Raw genomic sequence first — 23958 nt, forward strand, 5'->3', positions numbered from 1 at the left:
ATACACATAAGAACATACTGCAGGAATATAAAAGCAGTGAAGAGTTTAAAAATATCTGGCACTGCTGTAAATGAACATAGCATCACAAATATATGTATTTACAAGAATATTTTCTGATTGGTATATCTTAAATTTTGTATTATATGATTGGCTAATTGAAATATGAGTTAATTATATGATATTAAGTATGATTCACAATATCTGTACTGCACAGCACTATTTTGATATATTTATGCATTGTGTACAGGAACATACAAAGAGAAAAACAGACTGAAAGTGCTGGAACTTGCAGAGAAACACACTGGATGAACAGGTAGTTGACTAAAGTGCAGAAGGAGACATGGTGGTGAAAGAAGACTAGATGCCGGCAGGAGTGCGCAGGTTCACTGGAGCAGGAAATTGACTAGGAAACACAAGGATCACAGGAGCAGGCTCAATGTCACAAGTACAAGCTGGAGTACACAGGGGTAACAAGGCCGGATGCAGATTGAAATGAACAGGAGCTGCAAGGTTGAATGCAGGATGGTATATCTGATGACACTGGGGAATGTTGGAGTGTCTGAGACAATGCAAGAAGGTACTAGGGAACACAGGGGGTGTGGCTGGTAACATGTGGAGTTGTTACTTGAATGCTGGCCTATTAAGACAAAACCTGGTCATGGACTGACTGAGGCACCAGCAGCCACTGACTGGTTGTACGCCTGTGACAGGACCTTTATACAGCCTGATTCTCACTTAAGCATCAACTCAGGCTGCTAGATCAAGACATTTATGAGAAGGCTTGTCCTTTGGTTGCCTACAATGATAAATGTTCATTTTCAAAAACGCACAACTATAGAGAAGAAAAGGAAACAAGACCTACTTAACCCATTCAAAAGACAGCAAACAAAGCATCTCTTATTAGAGAATGTTAAATAATTAAAGTATAAAAAGTATGTACACAATATATAAAATTGTGTATATTAAATGTGCACAGTATAACTACATCACAAAGGACAACTGGCTTTAGGAGAGACTCTTGTGACCGTACATCAAAAACATGACAAAGCTTGCAAGATAGCATCCTGTGGCTAGGTAATTAAAAAATGATCCCACAGCACAAGAAAATAATAACTAGCAACAGATATGTTCATTTCAAGATTTAGGATTAATTAACCTCAGTATCCAAAGCCTCTCTCATCCTACAAACACATTTATTTGTCCATCTAAGAAAAGAAAAAAAAAATCCCAGGAGCCAGGATCTAGTCATGCATTATTAAATAGCCAAAATACATTATTGCTCTTTGGAGATAACAGAGAGACTCATGGCCTTATTGAACACTCAAAGCTTAACTAAGAAAAACTTTTACTGAGCTGCGCACTGAATATAAGACAAATACTGCCTTTGCAGAGGTGAACCATGAATAATTTTACCATACTTACTCAGTGGCCCATAATATTATAAAAGAAAGAGCAACAAAACACAGTAACCATGTCCAATCTAGTTTATTGTGCCAATAGTTTTGTGATGACATACTGAATAAAAGTGATGTATCATCGGTAGTTATTGGTTACTGCAGAACACTGTGTATAATCCATAACAATTGAACGTTGGGCAAAATGTGAAAATATATTTCAATTTCTCCATATACTTATTTTACGTTTTTTTTTTTTTGGTGCCTGAAATCATTCTTGACTGCCCATCTCTAAAGAACTGTTGCACCTTTTATAAAGACACCACATAAGAAAAGAGGTAGTTTTGCCACTATGTTCTCCACTCATCAATTGCCACCACCTTGTGGACTCTGGTCACTTTGAAATGTGCAGTGGGAGTGTAACCCCTCCAGTGATGTCATAACTGGAATATCTGCCCAGCCAGATCAATGGACAGCTCAGTGTAATGTAGACAGAATGAGCCTCAGGATGCCCCCTTTCCACTAACAACTATGTCCTTGGCTGACAAGAGTGCACATAAAGGAGAACATCAGAAAAGCACTCAAATCAGGTGGTGATCTTCATTTGTCATGTGAACTTTGGATAATTCACTATCCTTAAATTCTGAAAATATTTAGCGATGAATAGCTATATATGGAGTCATTTTAAAAAATGTTATGTGATAGAATTCAAATTCCATTAAAAGTAAATACATCTATAACTTAAATGTATTCAAAACTGTAATTTGATGTTACAGAGCAGGATATTGAAGCATAAACTAGTTTGGCTCTAGAGCAAATTTTGTTCCTTTTTGCCTACATATAAAAATCTACATTTTTGGCAATAATATAACTTAACCCCCCAAAACATTATATATTTTCAGAAAGCAGAAGCCCTGTAGAATAAAAAGATAGTTGAAAATGTGTATGTTACATTATACTTGTGCAACTGTTTACACTAAAACTCTTTGTATTATATTTTCCCTAAACGCACATCATAATACCCATTTGTTTGGTAAAATATAAAAGATAAGGTTGCATGGAGTAAATAGATACTAAACATGGCAAGTCTTAAAACTGCATGTGCCCATGATATCACAAAAAAATAACAACAACAGCACCCAAAAATCTCCATGACACTATAAAAGCCTTTACAGCTCATCAGTTTGGAGTTAACCAGGAGCTATTGTGGTAGAATTATTACTCTCTCTCTGAAGTTCATGATGATATGTTACACACGTGATACTGCGCTGCCCGTTCTGGTATAGTAATCACTGCCGCATCACTTTCACTTTAAAGCTGGGAGATGGCTGAACGAATGGAGCAAAAGCTTATGGCTACAGTAGCAGCCATCAGTTTAGGATTCACGGTTCACTCTTTGAATGTACTACATACATTTTGAAGTATCCACTGATTCCACACAACAATCCTTCATTTTGACTTGTTAACAAGGCCTGCTCATAGTTGTCTACACCTGGATATTAAAAGTTCACACACACAACTTTTCAAGTTTAGAATTTAGGGCAACATGTTAAATATGAACCTCTCTTAGGCATACTTTGGCCAAACCTGGCAGTTATCCTCTTGCCATTGACACTTTACTGCCTAAGTTTAGGCATAACTTATTTTTTCTGGTTTGAACAGAGTAGGTAAGCATTAGAACAATTTATTGTCTGGACACTGGGAGAGGTTTCCCTTATTTTTCCTTGTGACACCTGAACAAGAAATGAGAGTATTGGGGTCACCAGCACAGAGAGCTACAGACAGAATATAGAGCTCACAGATGTTCTAACTTTTCCCATTTAAACTAAAAGCGGACTTTGCTGCTGTCTGTGTCCCCATTGGAAAATTTCCCATCAATTAAGCCCAGTACACAAGTACCGACATTTGTCTGGTTCAGTAGGAACCAGCCAAATTTCAGTACGTGTGTACCACTGTCTGACAAATGGTCATGCAGCAAAACCAGCATTCAATCAGCGTAAGGAGTCAAAGGCTGCAAGTACTGATCTACGTGTTCTGATGGGAGAGGAGAAGGGGAGTCCTTCCTGTAGGAATACAATTAAACGGCACGGGAAATCCCTGCATCGACTTCACTTGTGTTAATAGGGAAATCTTTCACTTTTGTTCGCTCAACTCACTGGTTGAATGAAAAAAAACTTCTTATACATACCCAGCTTTCAATCTGACTCATGTCTTTAGAAAAGAAAAGGAACACAACTCCCAGCTAACACACTTGTAAGGAAAAAGCAATTGCACAATTTCAACTTTTTTTTTTTTCAATGTGTTATGTTCAATGAAAATAAGCAGGCCCCAGAAGTGTCCAGGTATCCTTTCCCCCTGGCACATACATGCATATTTCAAGAATATGAGGATGCAGCTAGTGAAGACAGATATATAAATATTATATATATACAAATACAGTTGTGCTCAAAAGTTTACATACCCTGGCAGAAATTGTGAAATTTTGGTATTGATATTGAAAATATGACTGATCACGCCAAAAAATACTCTTTTATTGAAGGATGATGATCATATGAAGCCATTTATTATGAAATAGTTGTTTGTCTCCTTTTTAAATCATAATGATAACAGAAATCATCCAACTTGGACTGTATGCCCCTTGAGGGTTAGGGACTGATGTGAATGTACAATATATATACAGTCATGGCCGAAATTGTTGGCACCCTTGATATTTCTCCAGGAAATCATGTATTTCTCACGAAACGTATTGCATTAACACATGTTTTGCTATACACATGTTTATTCCCTTTGTGTGTATTGGGACAAAACAAAAAAAGGGAGGAAAGAAAGCAAATTCGACATAATGTCACACAAACCTCCAAAAATGGGCTGGACAAAAGTATTGGCACCCTTTCACAACTGCGGATAAATAAGAATGTTACAAGCATGTGATGCTCCTGTAAACTCACCTGGGGCAAGTAACAGGTGTGGGCAATATAGAAATCACACCTGAAAGCAGATAAAAAGGAGAGACGTTCACTTAACCTTTGCATTGTGTGTCTGTCTGTGCCACACTAAGCATGGACAACAGAAAGAGGAGACGAGAACTGTCTGAGGACCTGAGAACCAAAATTGTGGCAAAATATCAACAATCTCAAGGTTACAAGTCCATCTCCAGAGAACTAGATTTGCCTTTGTCCACAGTGCGCAACATTATCAAGAAGTTTGCAACCCATGGCACTGTAGCTAATCTCCCTGGTCGTGGACGGATGAGGAAAATTGATGAAAGATTGCAACGCAGAATAGTCCGGATGGTGGATAAGCAGCCCCAAACATGTTCCAAAGACATTCAAGCTGTCCTGCAGGCTCAGGGAGCATCAGTGTCAGCGCGAACTATCCGTCGACATTTAAATGAAATGAAACGCTATGGCAGGAGACCCAGGAGGACCCCACTGCTGACACAGAGACATAAAAAAGCAAGACTACAGTTTGCCAAAATGTACTTGAGTAAGCCAAAAGCCTTCTGGGAAAACGTCTTGTGGACAGATGAGACCAAGATAGAGCTTTTCGGTAAAGCACATCATTCTACTGTTTACCGAAAACGGAATGAGGCCTACAAAGAACAAAACACAGTACCTACGGTAAAATATGGTGGAGGTTCAATGATGTTTTGGGGTTGTTTTGCTGCCTCTGGCACTGGGTGCCTTGACTGTGTGCAAGGCATCATGAAATCTGAGGATTACCAAAGGATTTTGGGTCGCACTGTAGGGCCCAGTGTCAGAAAGCTGGGTTTGCGTCCAAGATCCTGGGTCTTCCAGCAGGACAATGACCCCAAACATACGTCAAAAAGCACTCAGAAATGGATGGCAAAGAAGCGCTGGAGAGTTCTGAAGTGGCCAGCAATGAGCCCAGATCTAAATCCCATTGAACACCTGTGGAGAGATCTTAAAATTGCTGTTGGGAAAAGGTGTCCTTCCAATAAGAGAGACCTGGAGCTGTTTGCAAAGGAAGAGTGGTCCAAAATTCCGGGTGAGAGGTGTCAGAAGCTTATTGATGGTTATAGGAAGCGACTGATTTCAGTTATGTTTTCCAAAGGGTGTGCAACCAAATATTAAGTTAAGGGTGCCAATACTTTTGTCCAGCCCATTTTTGGGGTTTTGTGTGACATTATGTCATATTTGCTTTTCTGCCTCTGTTTTATATTTGTTCCAATACATACAAAGGGAATAAACATGTGTATAGCAAAACATGTGTTAATGCAATACCTTTTTTGTGTGAAATACTTGATTTTCAGGAAAAATATCAAGGGTGCCAACAATTTCGGCCATGACTGTATGTGTAAAGCGTTGCGTAAATTGACGGCGCTATACAAGTACCTGAAATAAATAAATGCCCCGGATCAAAAGTTTACATACTCTGGAATGTTTGGCCTTGGTACAGACACACAAGGTGACACACACGGGTTACAATGACAATTAGAGGATAATTTCCCACATCTGTGGCTTTTTAAATTGCAATTAGTGTCAGTGTATAAATAGTCAATGAGTTTGTTAGCTCTTATGTGGAAGCACTGACTGGGCTAGATACTGAGCCATGGGGATCAGAAAAAAACTGTCAAAAGTCCAGGGTAACGAGGTAATAGAGCTTTATAAAGATGGAAAAGGACATATAAAGATGTCCAAAGCCTTGAATATGCCAATCAGTACTGTTAAATCACCTATTAAGAAGTGGAAAGTTCGGGGATCTCTTGATACCAAGCCAAGGTCAGGTAGACCAAGAAAGATTGCAGCCACAACTGCTAGCAGAAATGTTCGGGATACAAAGGTAAACCAATAGGTAACCACAAGAAAAATACAGGCTGCTCTGAAAAAAAAGACAGAATAGTTGTTTTGAAGGAGCACAATATGATGACACTTAAACAAAAATGAGCTGCATGGTTGAGGTGCCAGAAAGAAGCCTTTACTGCATCAATGACACAAAAAGGCCTGGTTAGGCATGTCAAGGTGTTGTCAGGCATATTGTAACTGAGATTTTTTTGTGGCATTGGTGCAGTAAAAGCTTCTTTCTGGCACCTCAACCAAACAACTAATTTTTGTTCAAGTATCCCCGTATTGTACTCCTAAAAAACAACCACACCATTTTTTTCCAGAGCAGCCTGTTTTTCTTTTGAGGTTGCCTGTGGGTTTTTCTTTGAATCCCAGACAATTCTTCTGTCAGTTATGGCTGCAATCTTTCTTGGTCTACCTGACCTTAGCTTGGTATCAAGAGATCCTCGAACTTTCCACTTCTTAATAGGCGATTTAACAGTAGTAATTGGCATATTCAAGGCTTTGGACATCTTTTTATGTCCTTTTCCATCTTTATAAAGTTCTATTACCTTGTTACGCAGGACTTTTGACAGTACTTTTCTAATTCCCATGGCTCAGTATCTAGCCTAGTCAGTGCTTTCATGTAAGAGCTAACAAACTCATTGACTATTTATGCACTGATACTAATTGCAATTTAAAAAGTCACAGATGTGGAACATTAACCTCTAATTGGCATTCTAGCCAATGTGTGTCACCTTGTGTGTCTGTACCAAGGCCAAACATTCCAGGGGATGTAAACTTTTGATCATGGCCATTTGGGTGATTTCTGTTATCATTATGATTTAAAAAGGAGCCAAACAACTATATGATAACAAATGGCTTCATACGATCATTATCCTTCAATAAAAGAGCATTTTTTGGCATGATCAGTCATATTTTCAAAATCAATGCCAAAATTTCACAATTTCTGCCAGGGTATGTAAACATTTGAGCACAACTGTGTATATATATATATATACACACACACACATACGTACACACACAATGCTCAGCATAAAATGAGTACATCCCTTTTGAAAAGTAAGATTTTAATCGATATCTCGATGAATACAAGAAAAATGTCCAAAATTTTGACAAAACTGAGTTTTATAGAACAGTTGTTTAGCTCATTACATGAAAGTAAGGGTAATGATATAATTTAGATTACAAAATCTTTAGTTTACTCAAATTAGTTGATGCAAAAATGAATACACCCCACAACAAAAACTACTACATCTAGTATTTTGTACAACCTCCATGATTTGCATGATTTCTAGGCATGGAATGAACAAGTTGGCAACATATTGCAACATCTATCTTTTTCCATTCATCAAGAAGGACCTCTTTTAGAGCCTTAAAACTGAATGGAGAGTGATGCTCAACTTGTCTCTTTAGATATAGGTATTCAATTGGGTTTAGACCAGGAGACATACTTGGCCACTGAATCACTTTCACCCTGTTCTTCTTCAGAAATGCAACAGTGGCCTTATATGTGTGTTTTGGCTCATTGTCATGTTGGAAAAGTGCATGACGACCAAGGGCACAGAGTGATGGTAGCATCTTCTCTTTCAATATAGAACAGTATATCTGTGAATTCATGATACCATCAATGAAATGCAGCTACCCAACACCAGGAGCACTCATGCAGCCCCACAGAAGGACACTGCCACCACCATGGTTTTACTGTAGGCACCATGCATTTTTTTTTGTACTCCTCACCATTGTGACTCCATACAGTTTTGAAGCCATCAGTTCCAAAAAAGCCATCAATTACAAAAACATTTATCTTGGTCTCATCACTCCAGAGTACAGTGTCCCAGTAGTCTTCTTTTTCAGCATGGGCCCTGTCAAATTCTAGTTGGGCTTTTTTTGCATGGACGACACCCATGCATGCATGCCATTCCTCTGCAGTGTACGCCGTATTGTCATGGGAAACAATCTCCCCAGTTTAGCATTCTACTTCTTTAGCTAACTGCAGTAAACTTGCATGGCGATTTTCTTCAACCCTTCTCATCAGAAGTCGCTCCTGTCGAGGTGTTAACGTTCGTGGACGGCCTGAACGTCTCTGTGAGATGGTTGCTGTTCCATCTTTGTTAAATTTTTCTATCACTTTTGTTACAGTATTCTGACTAATAAAGCTTTGCTGATCTTCTTGTAGCCTTCACCTTTCTTGTGTAAAGAAATTAGTTTTTCTCAGGCCTTTCTGACATTTCTCTTCCATGTGGTGCCATTGCTGATAGCCTGAAATGGGAAGGGATTTTCTTTAAGTAACGCCCTTTTATAATCAACTATCTGCTAGACACCTGTTTAATGAAAAATTAGACTTTCATTGGGTGTATTCATTTTTGCAATATGGTCTTGAATGAATTTGTTAGGAAAAATACCTTTTTGTGTGTGCAAATTAACAAATCTTTGTTTATTATTGGCCCGCATTTGTGGGAGTATTTTGTAGTCCCAGTATCTCTCCCCCCATGTTTCCTTTAATCAAAAAAGTTATGTAGTGTTATGTTATATTAAAACACCATGAGACATAGCTGAACATTAATGTTAAATTACTTTATTACACAGCTAACTCACTATTTATTATTAATTCTACAATATTCTGATTTTTTTAAATACATACGTATCTATGCAAAATGCAAATGCATTTAAAAGGAAATGGCTGCATTAAGTATTCCCTATCTGTTCATATAACAGTATACGAGCGCCGAATCACTGTCCATATGTTTCAAGGCACATTACAGGCTCCTTTCCCCATAACATGCATGTCACAGGGATATTAATATACGTGAAAATACAACTGATCAGAGTTTTGGATTATCTGTTTTTGAAGTCATTTCAAAGAACCTCTCAGCTGGAACCAAAGTCATCTTGAACCAGAAAGCTGTCATAAGCCTGCTAGAAAATTATTTAACTTCCCATGTCCTCACAAGCATTACCGGTGTGCTTTTCGTTAAAAATGCATGTCTTATTAGATGCCAGCACAAATGCCAGCTGAGAACCTTTGTAACAGGAGAGCAGTCACAACTACAAAGCAGTGCTAAAGTATCTGAAATATGTGCAAAAATGTGTGATTACATCACATGGAACTAGCTGGAACATAGTTTGATAACTTTGTTAAATCTAAGTACAAGCCTTTCTTAACTATTTGGATTCGGTTGGTTGTGTTTCCATTGAGTTTAACAATACAATTATTCTTATTCAATGAAATAACATTTATTCTTTAAACGAAACACTTTTTAATCTTTTTTTTGGTTGGGGGGGGGGATGTTCTATCACACTGGATATTAGCTTAAATTCTGTGGTCAAAGGAGACAGTATGTAACTGAAATCCTTGATAACTGTCTAAAACAACTCTGTTATATGGTCATAAACACAGCAGGACTATTAGGAGAGATGGGTGTATTTTATGGTAGACTGCAGGTACTGTAAGACTATTATAATGTTCTCAGAGACCAACACACGTGGTTGGAAACTAATATCAAGGGATTGGCGGTAATTACCCACAATAGCAAAACAGCGGTAATTCCGGACTTCAAATTAGAATAGTGGGCACACATGAAAGGCTTGGATGTCTTTATGTGCCTTCTGTGGAAGATAAAATAAACCTGAGACATTAAATGAATTAAATTGCAGAAAATAGGGAAACATAAATCAAACACAATCACAGAACAAACTTAAGATAAGCAGGAGAGAAATCCCATATTAATCTGCTAAATAAAAGCGAGAGAACACCACATTTTCTGTCTCAGCAAGAAGGGAGACGGACTCCTTTCATCTTGTTTTGGCAGCAGCAAAATAAACACCAGGCTTTGCTAATAAGGTATATTATAAATTATTAAACTGTTCACTCTATGATCAAATGCATTTCAGATTATTTTTCAGAATAATTCTCCACTCCTGACTGCCAGAAGAGATACATTTGGTGGGCTCTTATATAGCTGTTCATTGATCACCATCTTTGTGAGGCTCTTGTCTCACACTTTAACTGCCGAGCATGAAAGAAAACACATTCACATCAAAACCTCAGCTATGGCATCTGCTGATCACAGACTAGTTTTTTTTCCCTACTGTACTAGGGATGGGTTGCCTGTTAGTCAACAAAGTCTTGATACGGCTATAGCAGTGAACTAGAATTTTTGTATATTTTATTTTTAATGGACTCAAAACATTCTGTAAATGTTAATCATTTTAGTGACTCATGGGTACATTTACTACTGGAAATATTAATGATGGTTGGTAGTAATCATCATAGAACAAGACCTAAAGGATATGTTATACCATATTACCAGAGAAAGTTTACATAATATAGAATTAAAGTTGGGAAATAAGGAGACAGTACTACCTAAAGGCAATATTATCTAATTTCATTCCTCGGCTTCAAAACTATACAGGTTTGACTGTATTAAAATTGCAATAATAATTCTGGAAGATCAATGGCTTTACTCAACAGAATTCTAATGAATGCTAATTCCTAAGTACATTAATACACAGACATCAAAAAGAATCATCGCAAACATTCCCAACAACGCAAACCAGCCAGCCTTTGTTTGTGATGTGCATTGCCCTTCCATGTGCACCTTACTGCTAAGGCTGGTTATAGGTTGGGACAATTGCCATTTTTTTGTGCAATCAATAAAAATCAATCTTGTACTTGTCTGGCTTCAACAGAGTAAATCCTGAATGGTTTTCAATGGTTTACTGCACTTAAAGCACACCAGACACATTGGAGGAGGTTTACTAAAGTTGGAGAATGCAAGATCTGACATAGTTTTGCATGGAAACCAATCAGCTTCCAGGTTTTATTGTCAAAGCTTAATTGAACAAGCTGAAGTTAGAAGCTGATAGTCTAGGATTCCCCTTTAAGATCTACTGTATGTTAACTATCCCTAAACAAAATTAGGTTTGCTTTAAAGGAATCATCAAAGATGCTTGTAGACTGCTAACAATTTTCCAAGTACTTTATAAAAGCTTGGTGTATGCATTGCCCTTTCAGCTATCTTAGAGATCCCATAGGCAGACCATTATTTAAACAATCATCTTTCCAGAAGTGTATATGTGCATTTAATGTATTTTTTATGGATGTTATTTATTTATATTATACAAGCCCTACTTGTGTAGACATCAAAAAGCCCTGATGTCAACAGCCCAGCAGCTCTCGCTCAAGAGTATTACCCTTCCCTCGTTTACAGTGATGTTATTTAGGGAGGTGAAGGGAGGAGCAGAGAAGCTGCCAGTACAGACATGCCTATAAGAGAAGAGGGCTATAACATATGAGGAGAAAGTGGGCTGTCTAGATATGTTTCTTGTACATTGAAAGGCACACAGAAAATGAAGAAAAATGTTGAGAAAGGAAAAAACGCTGCCAACTAACATTTATATTATAAACATAGATTTATATTTATCAAAATACTTGATTTTCTGCGCTTTTAATTGGCAAAGGGGTCTCTTTAAAGAGTAAACTAAGTATTACAGACTTCCAGGAGTTCTTGCCAAAATGAGCAAACATGCAGAGCATATTTTCACAGTATGACACACATATCTAGCAAAATCCAGCAAGGTGAAATCCATAGTCCCCAATGTTGTCTCTACTGCCATCTTCTCCTGGTCATTTTCTGGGTCCAGAATCTTCTCTGTTCACTATTGGCTGGGCCAGGGTGACCCACAAATCCCACAAGGGATGTGGAAAAGATTTAATGGCAGAAGATATATCTATAGAGAGACTTTTCTACCATAAATACTGTCTGGAAAGGTTTTAAAACATTTTGCTGAAGAAGGCTGCTCTCACTTGAAAAGTCAAGCAAGTTAGCTCTAAAATACATTTTGTGAATGGTTTTGTTGATTAATAAAGAATTTGCATAGCCATTTGCCCAGTTAAAGTGCATGTTCTGTGAAAATAGGCAAAAAAACTAAATTTAAAAGAGAAGTATGGTATTTCTTTTAAAATAATACTTACCTAAGTGGATGCAGCATCAATCCGATGCAGCATCTGTCCCCCACTGGCTCTAAGGCTGAGAACCTTACATACTGAGCAGAGAGCATTGACTGTCAGTCACCGCTCTCTGCTCTGCCCCCCCGCTGCACTCACTGGAGAGCTAGGCCATGAAGGGGTCAGGAGTGGCTGGCTCAGGCTCTCAGCAGCTCATTGAGAGGCAGAGCAGGTGCTGGTCTAGGTTCCTGGGTGGATCCCGATCATACGGTCACGATTTTTTCCTAGCCTGGACCGGCTCTGTGATGCCAGAAACCATGCAGGGGAAGGGAAAGAAGTCTGTGCTTTAAGGAGTGAGTCAGAAGAGGAGCTGGCCCAGAAAAATAATGTCATCAGCAAGTTTACAAACACCCACGTTTCTGCACATACAGTACTTTAATGACAAATGGGAGGAATTAGGCAAGCCTGAACAGGACAATTAGTATTTCAACAGTGTAAGGCAGCCCATAGATGATTTGATTTTCTTTCTTTTCAGTATGGCTGGAAGGAAAGAAAATTGCTCAATTTCCCCATCAACACAGTTAGTGTTGATGGGGGAATGTCTACTGCAGTGCTATTGTGTTCTGCCAGCGGGGGGTGAATTATGAGGAGCCTTTTCCGCCTGCAGAATACAATAATTACTCTTAGCAGCTATAGCAGCTGGCATTAATCATATTTTAAACTCCTGACAAGCTGGTTGTACCCAAGACGATCAATGCATTGACTTGAGTACAATCAGCCTGAACATGGATTGAAATTTGGCTAGACCCTGCTGGACCAGATGAATTTTGATCCATGTATGGTTGGGCTTAACACAACACTACAGTCATATGATAAAAATGAGTCCTGGGCATCAAAGGTCGTGTTTACTGAATCCATATGTAGGACCATATTCAGGTTTGATTGGAGCACTCATTCAGGATATCACTAAGTGTAGCTTAGACATAGACATGTTTTAACTTTGGCCCAAATACACTTCTTCACTTTCATGGTATTAATTAAAAGCAGAAATACTGGGCAAGCACTTTGACAATGTCTTAGCAACATGAACAGAGCACTTGCAATCTTGACAAGCCAAACATGCTAAGTGCAAAGTTACCAATAGATGAAAAGATATTTCATTAACTGTTGCAAACACATCCATGTCTACATCGGGAATGATGGGGAGGGTGTAAAAACATTAGTAGTAATGACAGGGAAGATTTTCTCTCTTTCACTTTCATTTATAATCGATAAGGTGAGAATTATGGGAGCGTGACAGCTTTATGAGGTCATCTCAAAGATTATATGTAAGAGGGAAAAAAAATCTATAGAACACACACATTTTGTCCACCATTTATTTATTTTATAATTACCACTATGCACAGTGACAGGCCTTATCTGACCAGAACTTGAAAAGACTGAGATGTGTAACTAATTATAAGCCAATGGTGCCACTGTGGGCAGTAGCATCCACACAGAGGTTACTGTTAAAAATGACTGATATATTTGTAGCCTTAACACACTGTAAACTACATCACATACAGAGTGCTGGGCAGTGGTTTCACCATAGCAAGATCCCTAGACTAAAAAAGAAAGCAAACAGCCTAATTGCAAATATTAAATTCAGTAAGTGCAACTACAGAAACTGTTCATTAAACAAGCTTTTGGCAAAAGGTTATGTAAAACCTGAAGTAACCTACAGCAACCAAACTATTGAAAGAGAATATTTTTCTGTACAAATTTTGATTCTGTATCTCCACTCTCTAAACCATGTTAACAAACGATATATAGCTATGGGCAGGCAGATAGCAGTTTTCAAGAAAAATAACCTCCCATCCAGCTGTTGCATATAAATGGCCAGACAGAAGCAGAAGGACATACCGTACGTCTTCCACATATGCCACTTGTGCATGGTTACTAAAGTGCACAGTGGCACGCCCTGTGATCTCTGTGAGTCAGTGAAGCTAGCAACACTGTTCTGATCGCTAGTCATGTTGGTGTCAGCAGAGCCATTTACCGCCACAGCAGTACAGTGCCACCAGAACCTGAATGCCATGTCAAAACAAAGGTTCAAAAGTGAGGAGGCCTTTCAGATTCATAGCATGACCGATGGGAACAGCAGGGAGGAACTTTCACTGTTAGATTTGGATTCTGAATATGAACCTGTGAAGAACAGCATTTTAGTAACAGCCTCTGATTCAGAGGATGAAAGGGTCCATACAAAAAATAATCAGGCATTCTGAACAGCAGCAAGCAAGCACCAGCCATGTGCCAAGTATCAAGGTGTCACATCAGCCACAAAGGATTAAGGCCCATATCAGTGTCCTGCAGAATTTTCAATCCTTTAGGACCTTCTAATTCAGCAGCAGGTATCATCCTCCCATTTACAGCACAAGCAGGTATTTAGACAGAAACTGAAAATTTTACAATTCAGGTTTTTGATTTTCACCAATCATTTATTCATTTCAGTTGTAGTCTATCTTGGCCTTACACTAAATATGGGATTTGCGAAAAAATAATTGCAGTCCTATTGGTGCACACATTCCATTTACTATATGCCATTGTATTAATTCAATATGACCAGGACATGCTAAGAAACAATTCTGAGATTCCTACATTTTAATGTCAATTCTCTGTGCCCTTGCTGAAGTCACGCTGAATGCAAGCTTTACAAAATTAGGCCACTTATTCATTATTTTTTCCCCAACATTTTCTGAAATTTATACTCCTGAAAAATATATCTGCACGGATGAGCCCCTCATTCATTTTACAGGCAGGCTGGGCATCAATTATATACCAAGGTGAGGTCAAGTTATATAAACTTTATGAGAAGGCCACAGGGTACATGTATGTCTTTCTGCATTTACAAAAGGAAATATAGCCACCTAGAGCCCCCTGAATGCCCAACCTATATGGTTAGCACTAGAAAAAAAAAGGTAGGACCTTGTATCACCTTTGTTTCATCTGGGATACCATCTCTGTGTGGACAACTTCTATACCAGTGTGTGACTTTTACAACACCTTTATCTGCAGCAAACTGTAGAGTTCAAGTAAATCAGAAGGGATTCCCAAAAAGACTGGTCACCAAGAAGCTGAAAAGGGGGAGTCAGCACGTTTCCACAATAATAAACTTTTGTCCCTTAAATTGAAGAGTAAGTTGGATGTGTATGTCCTTTCTTCCATTCACCAAGACACCTAAGTGGAAACCCAAGGAAGGCACAGTCTGGCTCACAACCTCACTGCATATACAACTACAAACTATTAATTTAAGGTATAGATGTAAATGATGCTGCTCTACCTGACAAACTATACCTTTTCCAATTAGTCATTTACAACTCCTATGTCATCTAGGAGTGCCCCAGGAAGACATGACTTCTTTCTAAAACACCAAGAAAAGGTTGTGACAGCCCTTATTTACTAACAAGGCCCTTGATGAAAACATTTGTTCTAATGCATTCATCAAGCTGCACAACAGACATCCCCGATATGCTCCCTGCTACTAAAACAGGCCAAACCCTGCCCCAAAAAATGCAGTGTATGCTCAAAAGATGATATAAGGTGTAACGTGTTACTATTGTCCTGACTGCCCTCTGTATAAAAGACTGCTTCCATTGCTACCATACCTCACCACCATATTAGTGAATGTACATAAATGTATGAGATGTGTGAAATAATGTAAGAAATTATGCTGAAGGTTTTTCTATTATGTCTGACTACCTGCATTTTGACTGTATCCGATGTCCTGTGTACTGACCATTTGCTGGTTTTCTCCACATTTCTGTCTGATGCGTGGACAGACCATTTGCAGGCATACTGACCATGCCTCTGCCTGCTGTCTTAACTGACCCTGGCCTGCTTATCAAACATGTTTCTGCCAGCTGCCTGGACTAATCTTTTCCCTGCCAACAGACATCTCTGCCTGTCATTTGAACTAACCCTGGCCTGTTTATCAAACATGTTTCTGCCTGCTGCCTGGACTAATCTTTTGCTTGCATATTGACATCTCTGCGTGCCGCCTGAACTGACCCTAGCCTGTTAACTGACCACGTGTTTGCCTGATGTGTGGACTGATCCTTTGCCCGTTTGCGGACTACGTCTTTGCCTGCCATTAATACGGACTGATCTTCACATCCCACCGACTGCATTCCATGAGACAACAGTCCCACCCATCATCTGCAGACAACTGCACTACTAGAATCACAGGTACTCTTTTGCTTACCCTTTGCTCAGCCTCCTGTACTTCCGGGCCAGTAAACATACCATTGCAGTATGGGGGCAGCCATGTACCAGTGGAATAAGCCTACTTGGCTTTCTGGAATGAGGACTGCTGTACATGATGCTACATTAGGCTATATTCCCCGGCCATTCATACAGAGGCAACCATTAGACTACACGGTTTTCTATAGAGTGTTAGTTGATTTTCATGATATAAAAATTATGTTGGGTACATAATCAGTCCAAATTATTGAAAAACATTGAAAAGGTCTCAAATGTGGTGCTGCCATTCCTGGGAGTAGTAGCAGAATGTGTTCTGGGGTGTAATTCTAAGTATGCACATGCTGTACATTCGAAACTTCCTATTAACTGACAATATTACAGTTTCTAAAGACTTTTCATACCTCATAAAACATTTGCTGGGGAGTTCACCTTACAAAATGTGCTCATTTTGTGGGTGTTTCCATTGTACTGGTGCTCCAGGGCCTCCATATATTTGATAGGTATTAAGGAATTTAAGATACATAATTTATGTCTCTAGAAAGCTGGAAGGGGCTCCTTGGATTTTGGGCCTACGCGGCTAGACTGCCGCAGTGTCTCACACATGTAGTATCCCCATACTTTGAAGGAATAGCAGAATATGTTTTTGGGTGTAATTGTAGGTATGCATATACTGTGCGTGAGGTTTAGCTTGTTAGACAACATAAAAAATTATTTACTTTGATCATTTTCCAAAGAATTTTGGTAATAAAATTACAAACTCAAAAATCTCACCATGCCTGTCTACTTTCCAAGAAGGGGTCATTTTTTGGGATTTTGTATGGTCCTGGTATGTTTGAGCCTCAATAAATGAGATAGGTAGTCAGCACATCAAGGCTGATCAATTTTAAAATGTATATACTGTGTATATATAGCACAGTGGCTAAGTGGTTAGCACTTCCTTCTGGCAGCACAAGGGTCGTTGGTTCGATATTTCAGCCACAGCACTATTTGCAAATTTGCATGTTCTCCCTGCGCTGGCTTCCTCTGTGTACTCCGGTTTCCTCCTACACTCCAAAGACATGTTGGCAGATTGTCTCCTGTCTAAATTGACTCTATAACTTGCACACACGCTAAATATTATAGACTTATTTGGGGTTTTTGTAACCAAATAATGTAGCAGAATACATTTTGTCATAAATTTATTAAGATTATTTATTTGCAAAGTTTTATACCCGAAACTAATATAAAAGGTTTTGTTTTAAAAACTGTTGCTCTTTTTTTCATTTATATACAAAAAATAAAAAACCCAGTGGTGGTAAAGAAAGCTCTGTCTTTAAAATCTTTTAAAATTACACAGAGAAGTAGCCTGTTACACAATGGCAGGAGTCCCATGGAAACAAAGCTTTTTGACGTACCAAACTAAAATTAAAACAGAAATAAAACTAGCACATGCATCACCATACTGAAATCTAATAATATCTTCAAAAAAACAAAACAAAAAACTTCACAGTTTTGTAAAGTTTCTAAAACAAAAGCAACCACCATGTAGCAGTATGTATCACGCTGTATCTTCAGCTGTAAACAGTTTGTATTTTTTGCCATTAGACACAATCTTTTCATTTTGTGCACAGAAACTAGGAGTTTTCATGGGAACATTCATGCATTGTTGGCTCTAATAAGTATCTATTCCAGGGGTTGATACCAAGAAGTTAATAAGCCTAAACTGCTTTCATACTGTATGGGGCACCTAAGGAGGTTATCTGTTCCTATTGTCACAGCTCACTCTTTTAACTTGCCTGAAGACATTTTTGGAAGTTTCTTGCAGTGACATTCACTAGACTTCTAAGTGTTTGAGTGGGTGTCTTGAAACCCAATTCTCTTCTTTCATTTCACAGTCAGCCAGGTTTAACGGTAGCTAATAAGAGGGTGAAATCCTGCAAGACATTAAATGCCAGCGAGGTCACATTCTACAGTACAACGGAGTCACTGGGCCCCAGATAATCTCTCTAGATTTAATGTACTTGTTACGGATTTTGTACTTTTTCCCATGATATCTGTTCCCAACAACCCCTTGAATGCAGGACCTACATTTGGTTAAGCATTGGCTTACTTCATAACTACTTTTTATGTGGCTTGTTCACAAACCGTGACACTGTGTTACTGCTAAATAAATTATTTCCCTTCTTTTCCCAAATATTTGTAGGCTGTTTCCATTTCACTAAAAGTAACACATCACAGATTTGTTATTTGGATTTGTCCTATAATCACAGTGTTGATATATGTAACAAATGTACATGATACCTTGTTTTCAGGAACATCCCCTTACTTGAAAAAAAGAAAACAATTGGTATAAAGTAGCCTGCACTAAAACAATTCAAAGTTAAAAAGCAGAGAAATCAGACTGACTCATTTAGTACTATTAGGAAGTAGAATTATTTTTTTTTTAACTAAACTAATTGCGGCGAAGTGGTTAGCACTGCCATCTGCCAGTACTAGGGTTGTCTGAATCCCAACCATGGCACTACTTGCCTGGAGTTTGCATGTTCTCCCTATGCCTGCATGCGTTTCCTACGTGTACTCCGGTTTGCTTCCACACTTCAAAGACATGTTGATAGGTAATTGGCCTTGTATGTTTATGTGTATGTATGTGAGTTTAGGAACCTTAGATGGTAAGCTCCTTTGAGGGCAGGGACTGATGTGAATGTATATTACATATGTAAAGTGTTGTGTAAAAATAAATAAAATAAAATGTTAAATAACCAATCAAGAAAACCAGTCAAGAAAACATTAGAAAAGTGAAAGTAGTTATGACACTGCTTGTGGCTTACATTTAGGACCTAATTTAAAATCACAAAATATTTTTACATTTTCTATAGAAAACATTACAAGGTGTGCATATAGAAAACAAATATTTGGTATGCAAATTGGTAGCTTTTTTCCTATAAAACATATACTTCTTAGTACATAATCTTAGTCAGAAATAAGAGGAGTGTTCCAAAAAGTTTGGTATTTTCAATTTAAACCCAAAATGTTCCAATTATATAATACATTTTTAAAGTCTGAAGGGGTACACGTGTGCTTTATCTCAAAACAATTACTCTGCATATGCCTCATTTTATATAACCTATAGAGCAAGACATTTGTGAGACAGACAGACCCCTAAGCTTAGATCAGCTGTGTGATAATTCCACAACAGTATTGATTTTTATGTTAGATATTTGCAGACTGTAAGAGAAAAGGAAAAATGAAAAATGAGGAATTTTAAAATCCTATTCATTATACCTTGAGAAAGAAAATACATAAACCACAAAGGAATGACCTGATGCAATAAATAATACAGAATTTTTGTGCTTCCATCTGAATAAGGAGCATTTCAAAAATGACTGTGAAACAAAGTTCTAGACCAATAAACCTAAGGGATATAATTTAGTGGTTCATTATTATTCATGTAACTTACGTTTTCAGACTTAGGCTCTTTAAGACCAAAAGCTCCTGTGACATATGACAAACTAGGCTTGAAAAAAAACCTGCATGACCAGTTATTCTAAGGTAATATGTGACTAACTGTTCCCATCTGTCTATAACTAGCTGGAAGGCAGGATTGTGTGTCTTATTTTAAAAAGCTAGTGTGCAGAAAAATAAGCAAGGGATTAGCAGATGGGTGCACACAGCGTTTAGACACTATTTTAGGATAGCCACTAATTAATTCAAGCAGACCATATCCTCTGCCTTTATCTTCACCCTGACATCTGGAGTGGTAGTTTCAACTTTCTTATTATGACTACAAATACATGTATTTTTCCTATATGGAGCATTGTGTTTTTTAAAAACACTGAATCTAACTAACAAAGTGTCAGTTAAGGTGGTTGCAGCATACATAATGCTGCTTTCGTTTAGAACTATGCTAAAAAGAAAACAAATGTATAATTTAGTAATGCAGAAACTTTATCTTCCACAAACACAAATGCTCAAACAAGGATATATAATTCAGAGCAGTGAGGTATAGCAGAGATAAAAGCAAGTGCTCGTCTTGCACTTCAGAACTGCAGGTATAGCCTGGTTCTGGGTGCATGAACTTAAAGAAAGGATTTCAAACCTGGACAACTTTTATTGAACTTCATGTAGCATGTAAACTATAGTAAACTTTTTGCAATGTTTTTTTTTCTGCAGAACTAACAATTCTTTAACAAAGAATCTCTTACGTAAAAATACCTCAACAGGGACATTCATGGAAAGATCACCAGATATTTGAATACATGCGGCAGCTTTAAAAATCTAAAAGATTGATTCTGAAAATACATGAACATGTTAAAGCTTATATGAGATTTTAGGGACTGGGTTTACATTAAGTGTTGCAGCATTAGAACTTGCTAAATGATAACCGATATCAATTAGCCACAAGAGTCTGTAGTTTTCACAGTGTCAGCAGACTGCCATATTTGGCATGAAAAACATTAATAGTGCAGTACTACTAAAGCAAACCCTGCATTTATAATGATCAAAAACAAAACAACCGTGCATACCATACCATTCAAGCAGACCATATCCTCTGCCTATAGAAATAGACTTTCAGATTGTGCTCAAGGCTATGCTGGACATTGTAACTTAAAAAGAACCTTCCTGGCCTGGCGATCCACCATCAATACTGTACTGCCTCAAATAAATTAACATATGAAAGCAGGAATTGCCCTCCAAAAAACTGACAAGATTTGGAATGTGTGGATCGATGGCTCTAGCTCCTAAGTTGCTTTCATAAACAACTTCTAAATAGTGGGGTATCATAATCACTGCTCCTTCCCCCCCCCTTTTTTTCTTCTCTTCTACTGTTACATTGTGATTTGAATTGTATTGCACTGAGAATACTGGTGTTGTCATTTGGATATGATGCACTGTGTGATGAACCGGTGATTTGTTGTAAACCCATAGGATGTTTGTTCCATCTCTGTATCATTGATATGCTGACTGCTCTTATGCTTTTTTTATGTTGTAATGCCATTACTGTTCATGTATGCCCAGCATGACACTGCCTCTGTTTAGTACTGTATTAAATCAATAAAACCTTATATCTGTTTTAAAAAAAAAGAACCACACCCTTCTACAAAAAATTACAATATCACCTAATACAATGTATATAAATACTTACCTATTGCCATGTTCTTTTCTTTCCTATTGTGCCTTTTTCAGGCTGCTTCTGTGCAGCCACTGCTTTCAAAATGTATGTTATACTGCACATGGCCAAGATGGAGTGCATGGCACCACAAACCTCATCTCACATATGCGCAGTAGAAAATTACATTAATCTGTCATGAGATCCATCAGATGTAAAGGGAAAAAAGCTTTTTTTTTTTTATTAAACAACAAATGAGTTGAGTTAATGCCATACAGCAGATGTGAGAGATTATGCACATGACACAGTACACTTAATATTGCATATATGAGAATACTGTGAGATCTCCCTGAAAGTACCATGGCATTGTCCTCCCAGGGGGTATCTGTGTGGGTGAAGCTATGTTGCAAAGACATTTGGATGAAAAATCAAGTTAAAGTTTATCAGAGATGCATCCCCTTTACAGTGGACCTTTACTCTCATTTTCACAGTGGCTAACTGGGCAGCACAGTGGCTAAATGGTTAGCACTTCGGCCTGGCAGTACTAGGGTCGTTGGTTGGCATCCCAACCATGGCACCACCAGCCTGGAGTTTGCATGTTCTCCCTGTGCCTGCGTGGATTTCCTCCAGGGACTTGGGTTTCTTCCCACACTCCAAAGACATGCTGGTAGGTGAAATGGCTCCTGTCTAAATTGGCCATACTATGTGTATGTATGAATGTTAGTTATGGACCTTAGATTGTATGCCCCTTGAGAATTAGGGACTGATGTGAATGTACAATATACAGAATATGTAAAGCGCTGTGTAAATTGATGGTACTATATAAGTACCTGAAATAAATAATAAATAATTTTCCACATTCCTAGTTGCTGATCATGCCCCTGCACTTTCTCATGTCTTGCTTAGATGTGCACAAAGTCATTTGTGCTAGGCTGTACATGTGGGATTTGCAGCGTTATGTTGCCATTACCATGGCAATATGTCAACCAAATGATTCCCTGCCATAGTGCTCAGTGCAAATGCACCATCAATCACACCCTGCGCATGAGCGACCAGCACTTTAGCTGAGAATGATTTGGTGTCACAGGCACTCACTAGGAGACTATACCCGCCCTTTCTGCCTATCTCATATAGCTACTGCCTTTATGAATAAAATATTCTATGAATGGAAGAAACTAACCTTTCACTCATCCATCCATGGGGAGGGGGCACTGAAGGAGGAGGAAAATTTCTGCTAAATGAAGACAGAACAATGCATGAGTCATCTCTCACTAAAGGTAAGTAATGCGCCTTGTGGTTTTGTTTTTGTTTGTTTTTTTTTAAGTAAACTTAGGCTTTAAGTTAGCCATGAAAGGGTTTCACTTAAAGTCCACATTTCTGCATTAACTAAGGGCTCATTCATGAATCTGATCCACTGTTAGCCATACAAAATTATGGCCAAATTCAAAGTTTACACAGAAATTAACCAGTTGCCGCCCGGCCTATTGCCATATGGTGGCCGGGCGAACAGCTTGTCCCTCCGGGAGTACGCCATATGGTCCTTCCCAGGAACGCGTATTGTGCATGCCCGCAGGGCCGCTGTGGCAAGATCTGTCACGTGTCATGTACCTCGGACACGGCCGATGACAGATCTGTGTACCGGCCCCGTTGCCAGTACCATGTGACCTGCTATGACCAATCACAATGTATTGTATACAATGGATGGCTTCCTTTCATGCCCTCCATTGTGTACAAGTGTATCTAGCTGTGAATGGTCACAGCAATCACATGCACAGGCTGGGCCAATCACAGCCCATCTGTGTCATGTGGCCAATCACAGCTAATCACAAAAAAAACCCCTGAATTAATCGATTTCATTCAGTTAAATGCTTGCTTCTAGCAAAGTAATTTTTTGCTATAAGCAATTAAATTGTGTTTTTAAAAAAAAAAAAAAAAATACTGATCACTTCCCCAAAGTAGTACAATGTTACTATGGTAACATTATACTACTTTGGTCATAGTGTAACATGAAAAAAAAATCTTAAAAAAAGAGAAAAAATTTAAAGAAAAAAAAAAAAATCATCATGTTTTTTCGTACTGTCATTAGTCAGTGTCCCTGATCACCACCATGCCAGTTATATGATGACGCTGTACTGCACTGGTGACAGTATGTACAAAAAATAAAATTGTGAAAATAATTTTTTTAATTTCTTCATCAAAAAATATGACTTAAAAAACTTGCCATGCCTCTTATGAAATACGCCGAAATGTCTACTTTGCAAAAAGGGGTCATTTGGGGATATCTGTACTGTTCTGACATTCTTGGACCTCAAGAAATTAGATTGGCTGTCAGTACTTCAGGATTGATTTGTTTTCAGATACAGTTGTGCTCAAAGGTTTACATACCCTGGCAGAAATTGTGAAATTTTGGCATTGATATTGAAAATATCATATAGAATCTCTATTATATAGATATAAATACTGTATAATAATAATACTACTACC

At 38.2% G+C, this 23958-nt stretch overlaps 1 protein-coding gene across 3 annotated transcripts in view; it reads right to left on the reverse strand.

The window, feature by feature from the left end:
* CDKAL1 (CDKAL1 threonylcarbamoyladenosine tRNA methylthiotransferase) overlaps window positions 1-23958 on the reverse strand; it is a 951890-nt gene that overhangs the window by 26353 nt on the left and 901579 nt on the right. Inside the window, exon 16 of one of the 3 annotated variants that reach the window (XM_089682260.1) lies at window positions 7253-8461. The exons of the other annotated variants lie outside the window; for them this stretch is intronic. Coding sequence (XP_089538386.1) covers window positions 8414-8461 — 48 coding nt within the window. The 3' untranslated portion in view covers window positions 7253-8413. Of the gene's footprint in view, window positions 1-7252; window positions 8462-23958 lie in introns of those variants that run through there. 3 annotated transcript variants of the gene reach the window in all.

This window comes from Staurois parvus, unplaced genomic scaffold (assembly GCF_062004578.1).
Source record: "Staurois parvus isolate SC_StPar_1 unplaced genomic scaffold, SC_StPar_1.0 ptg000287l, whole genome shotgun sequence".
NCBI lineage: Eukaryota > Metazoa > Chordata > Amphibia > Anura > Ranidae > Staurois > Staurois parvus.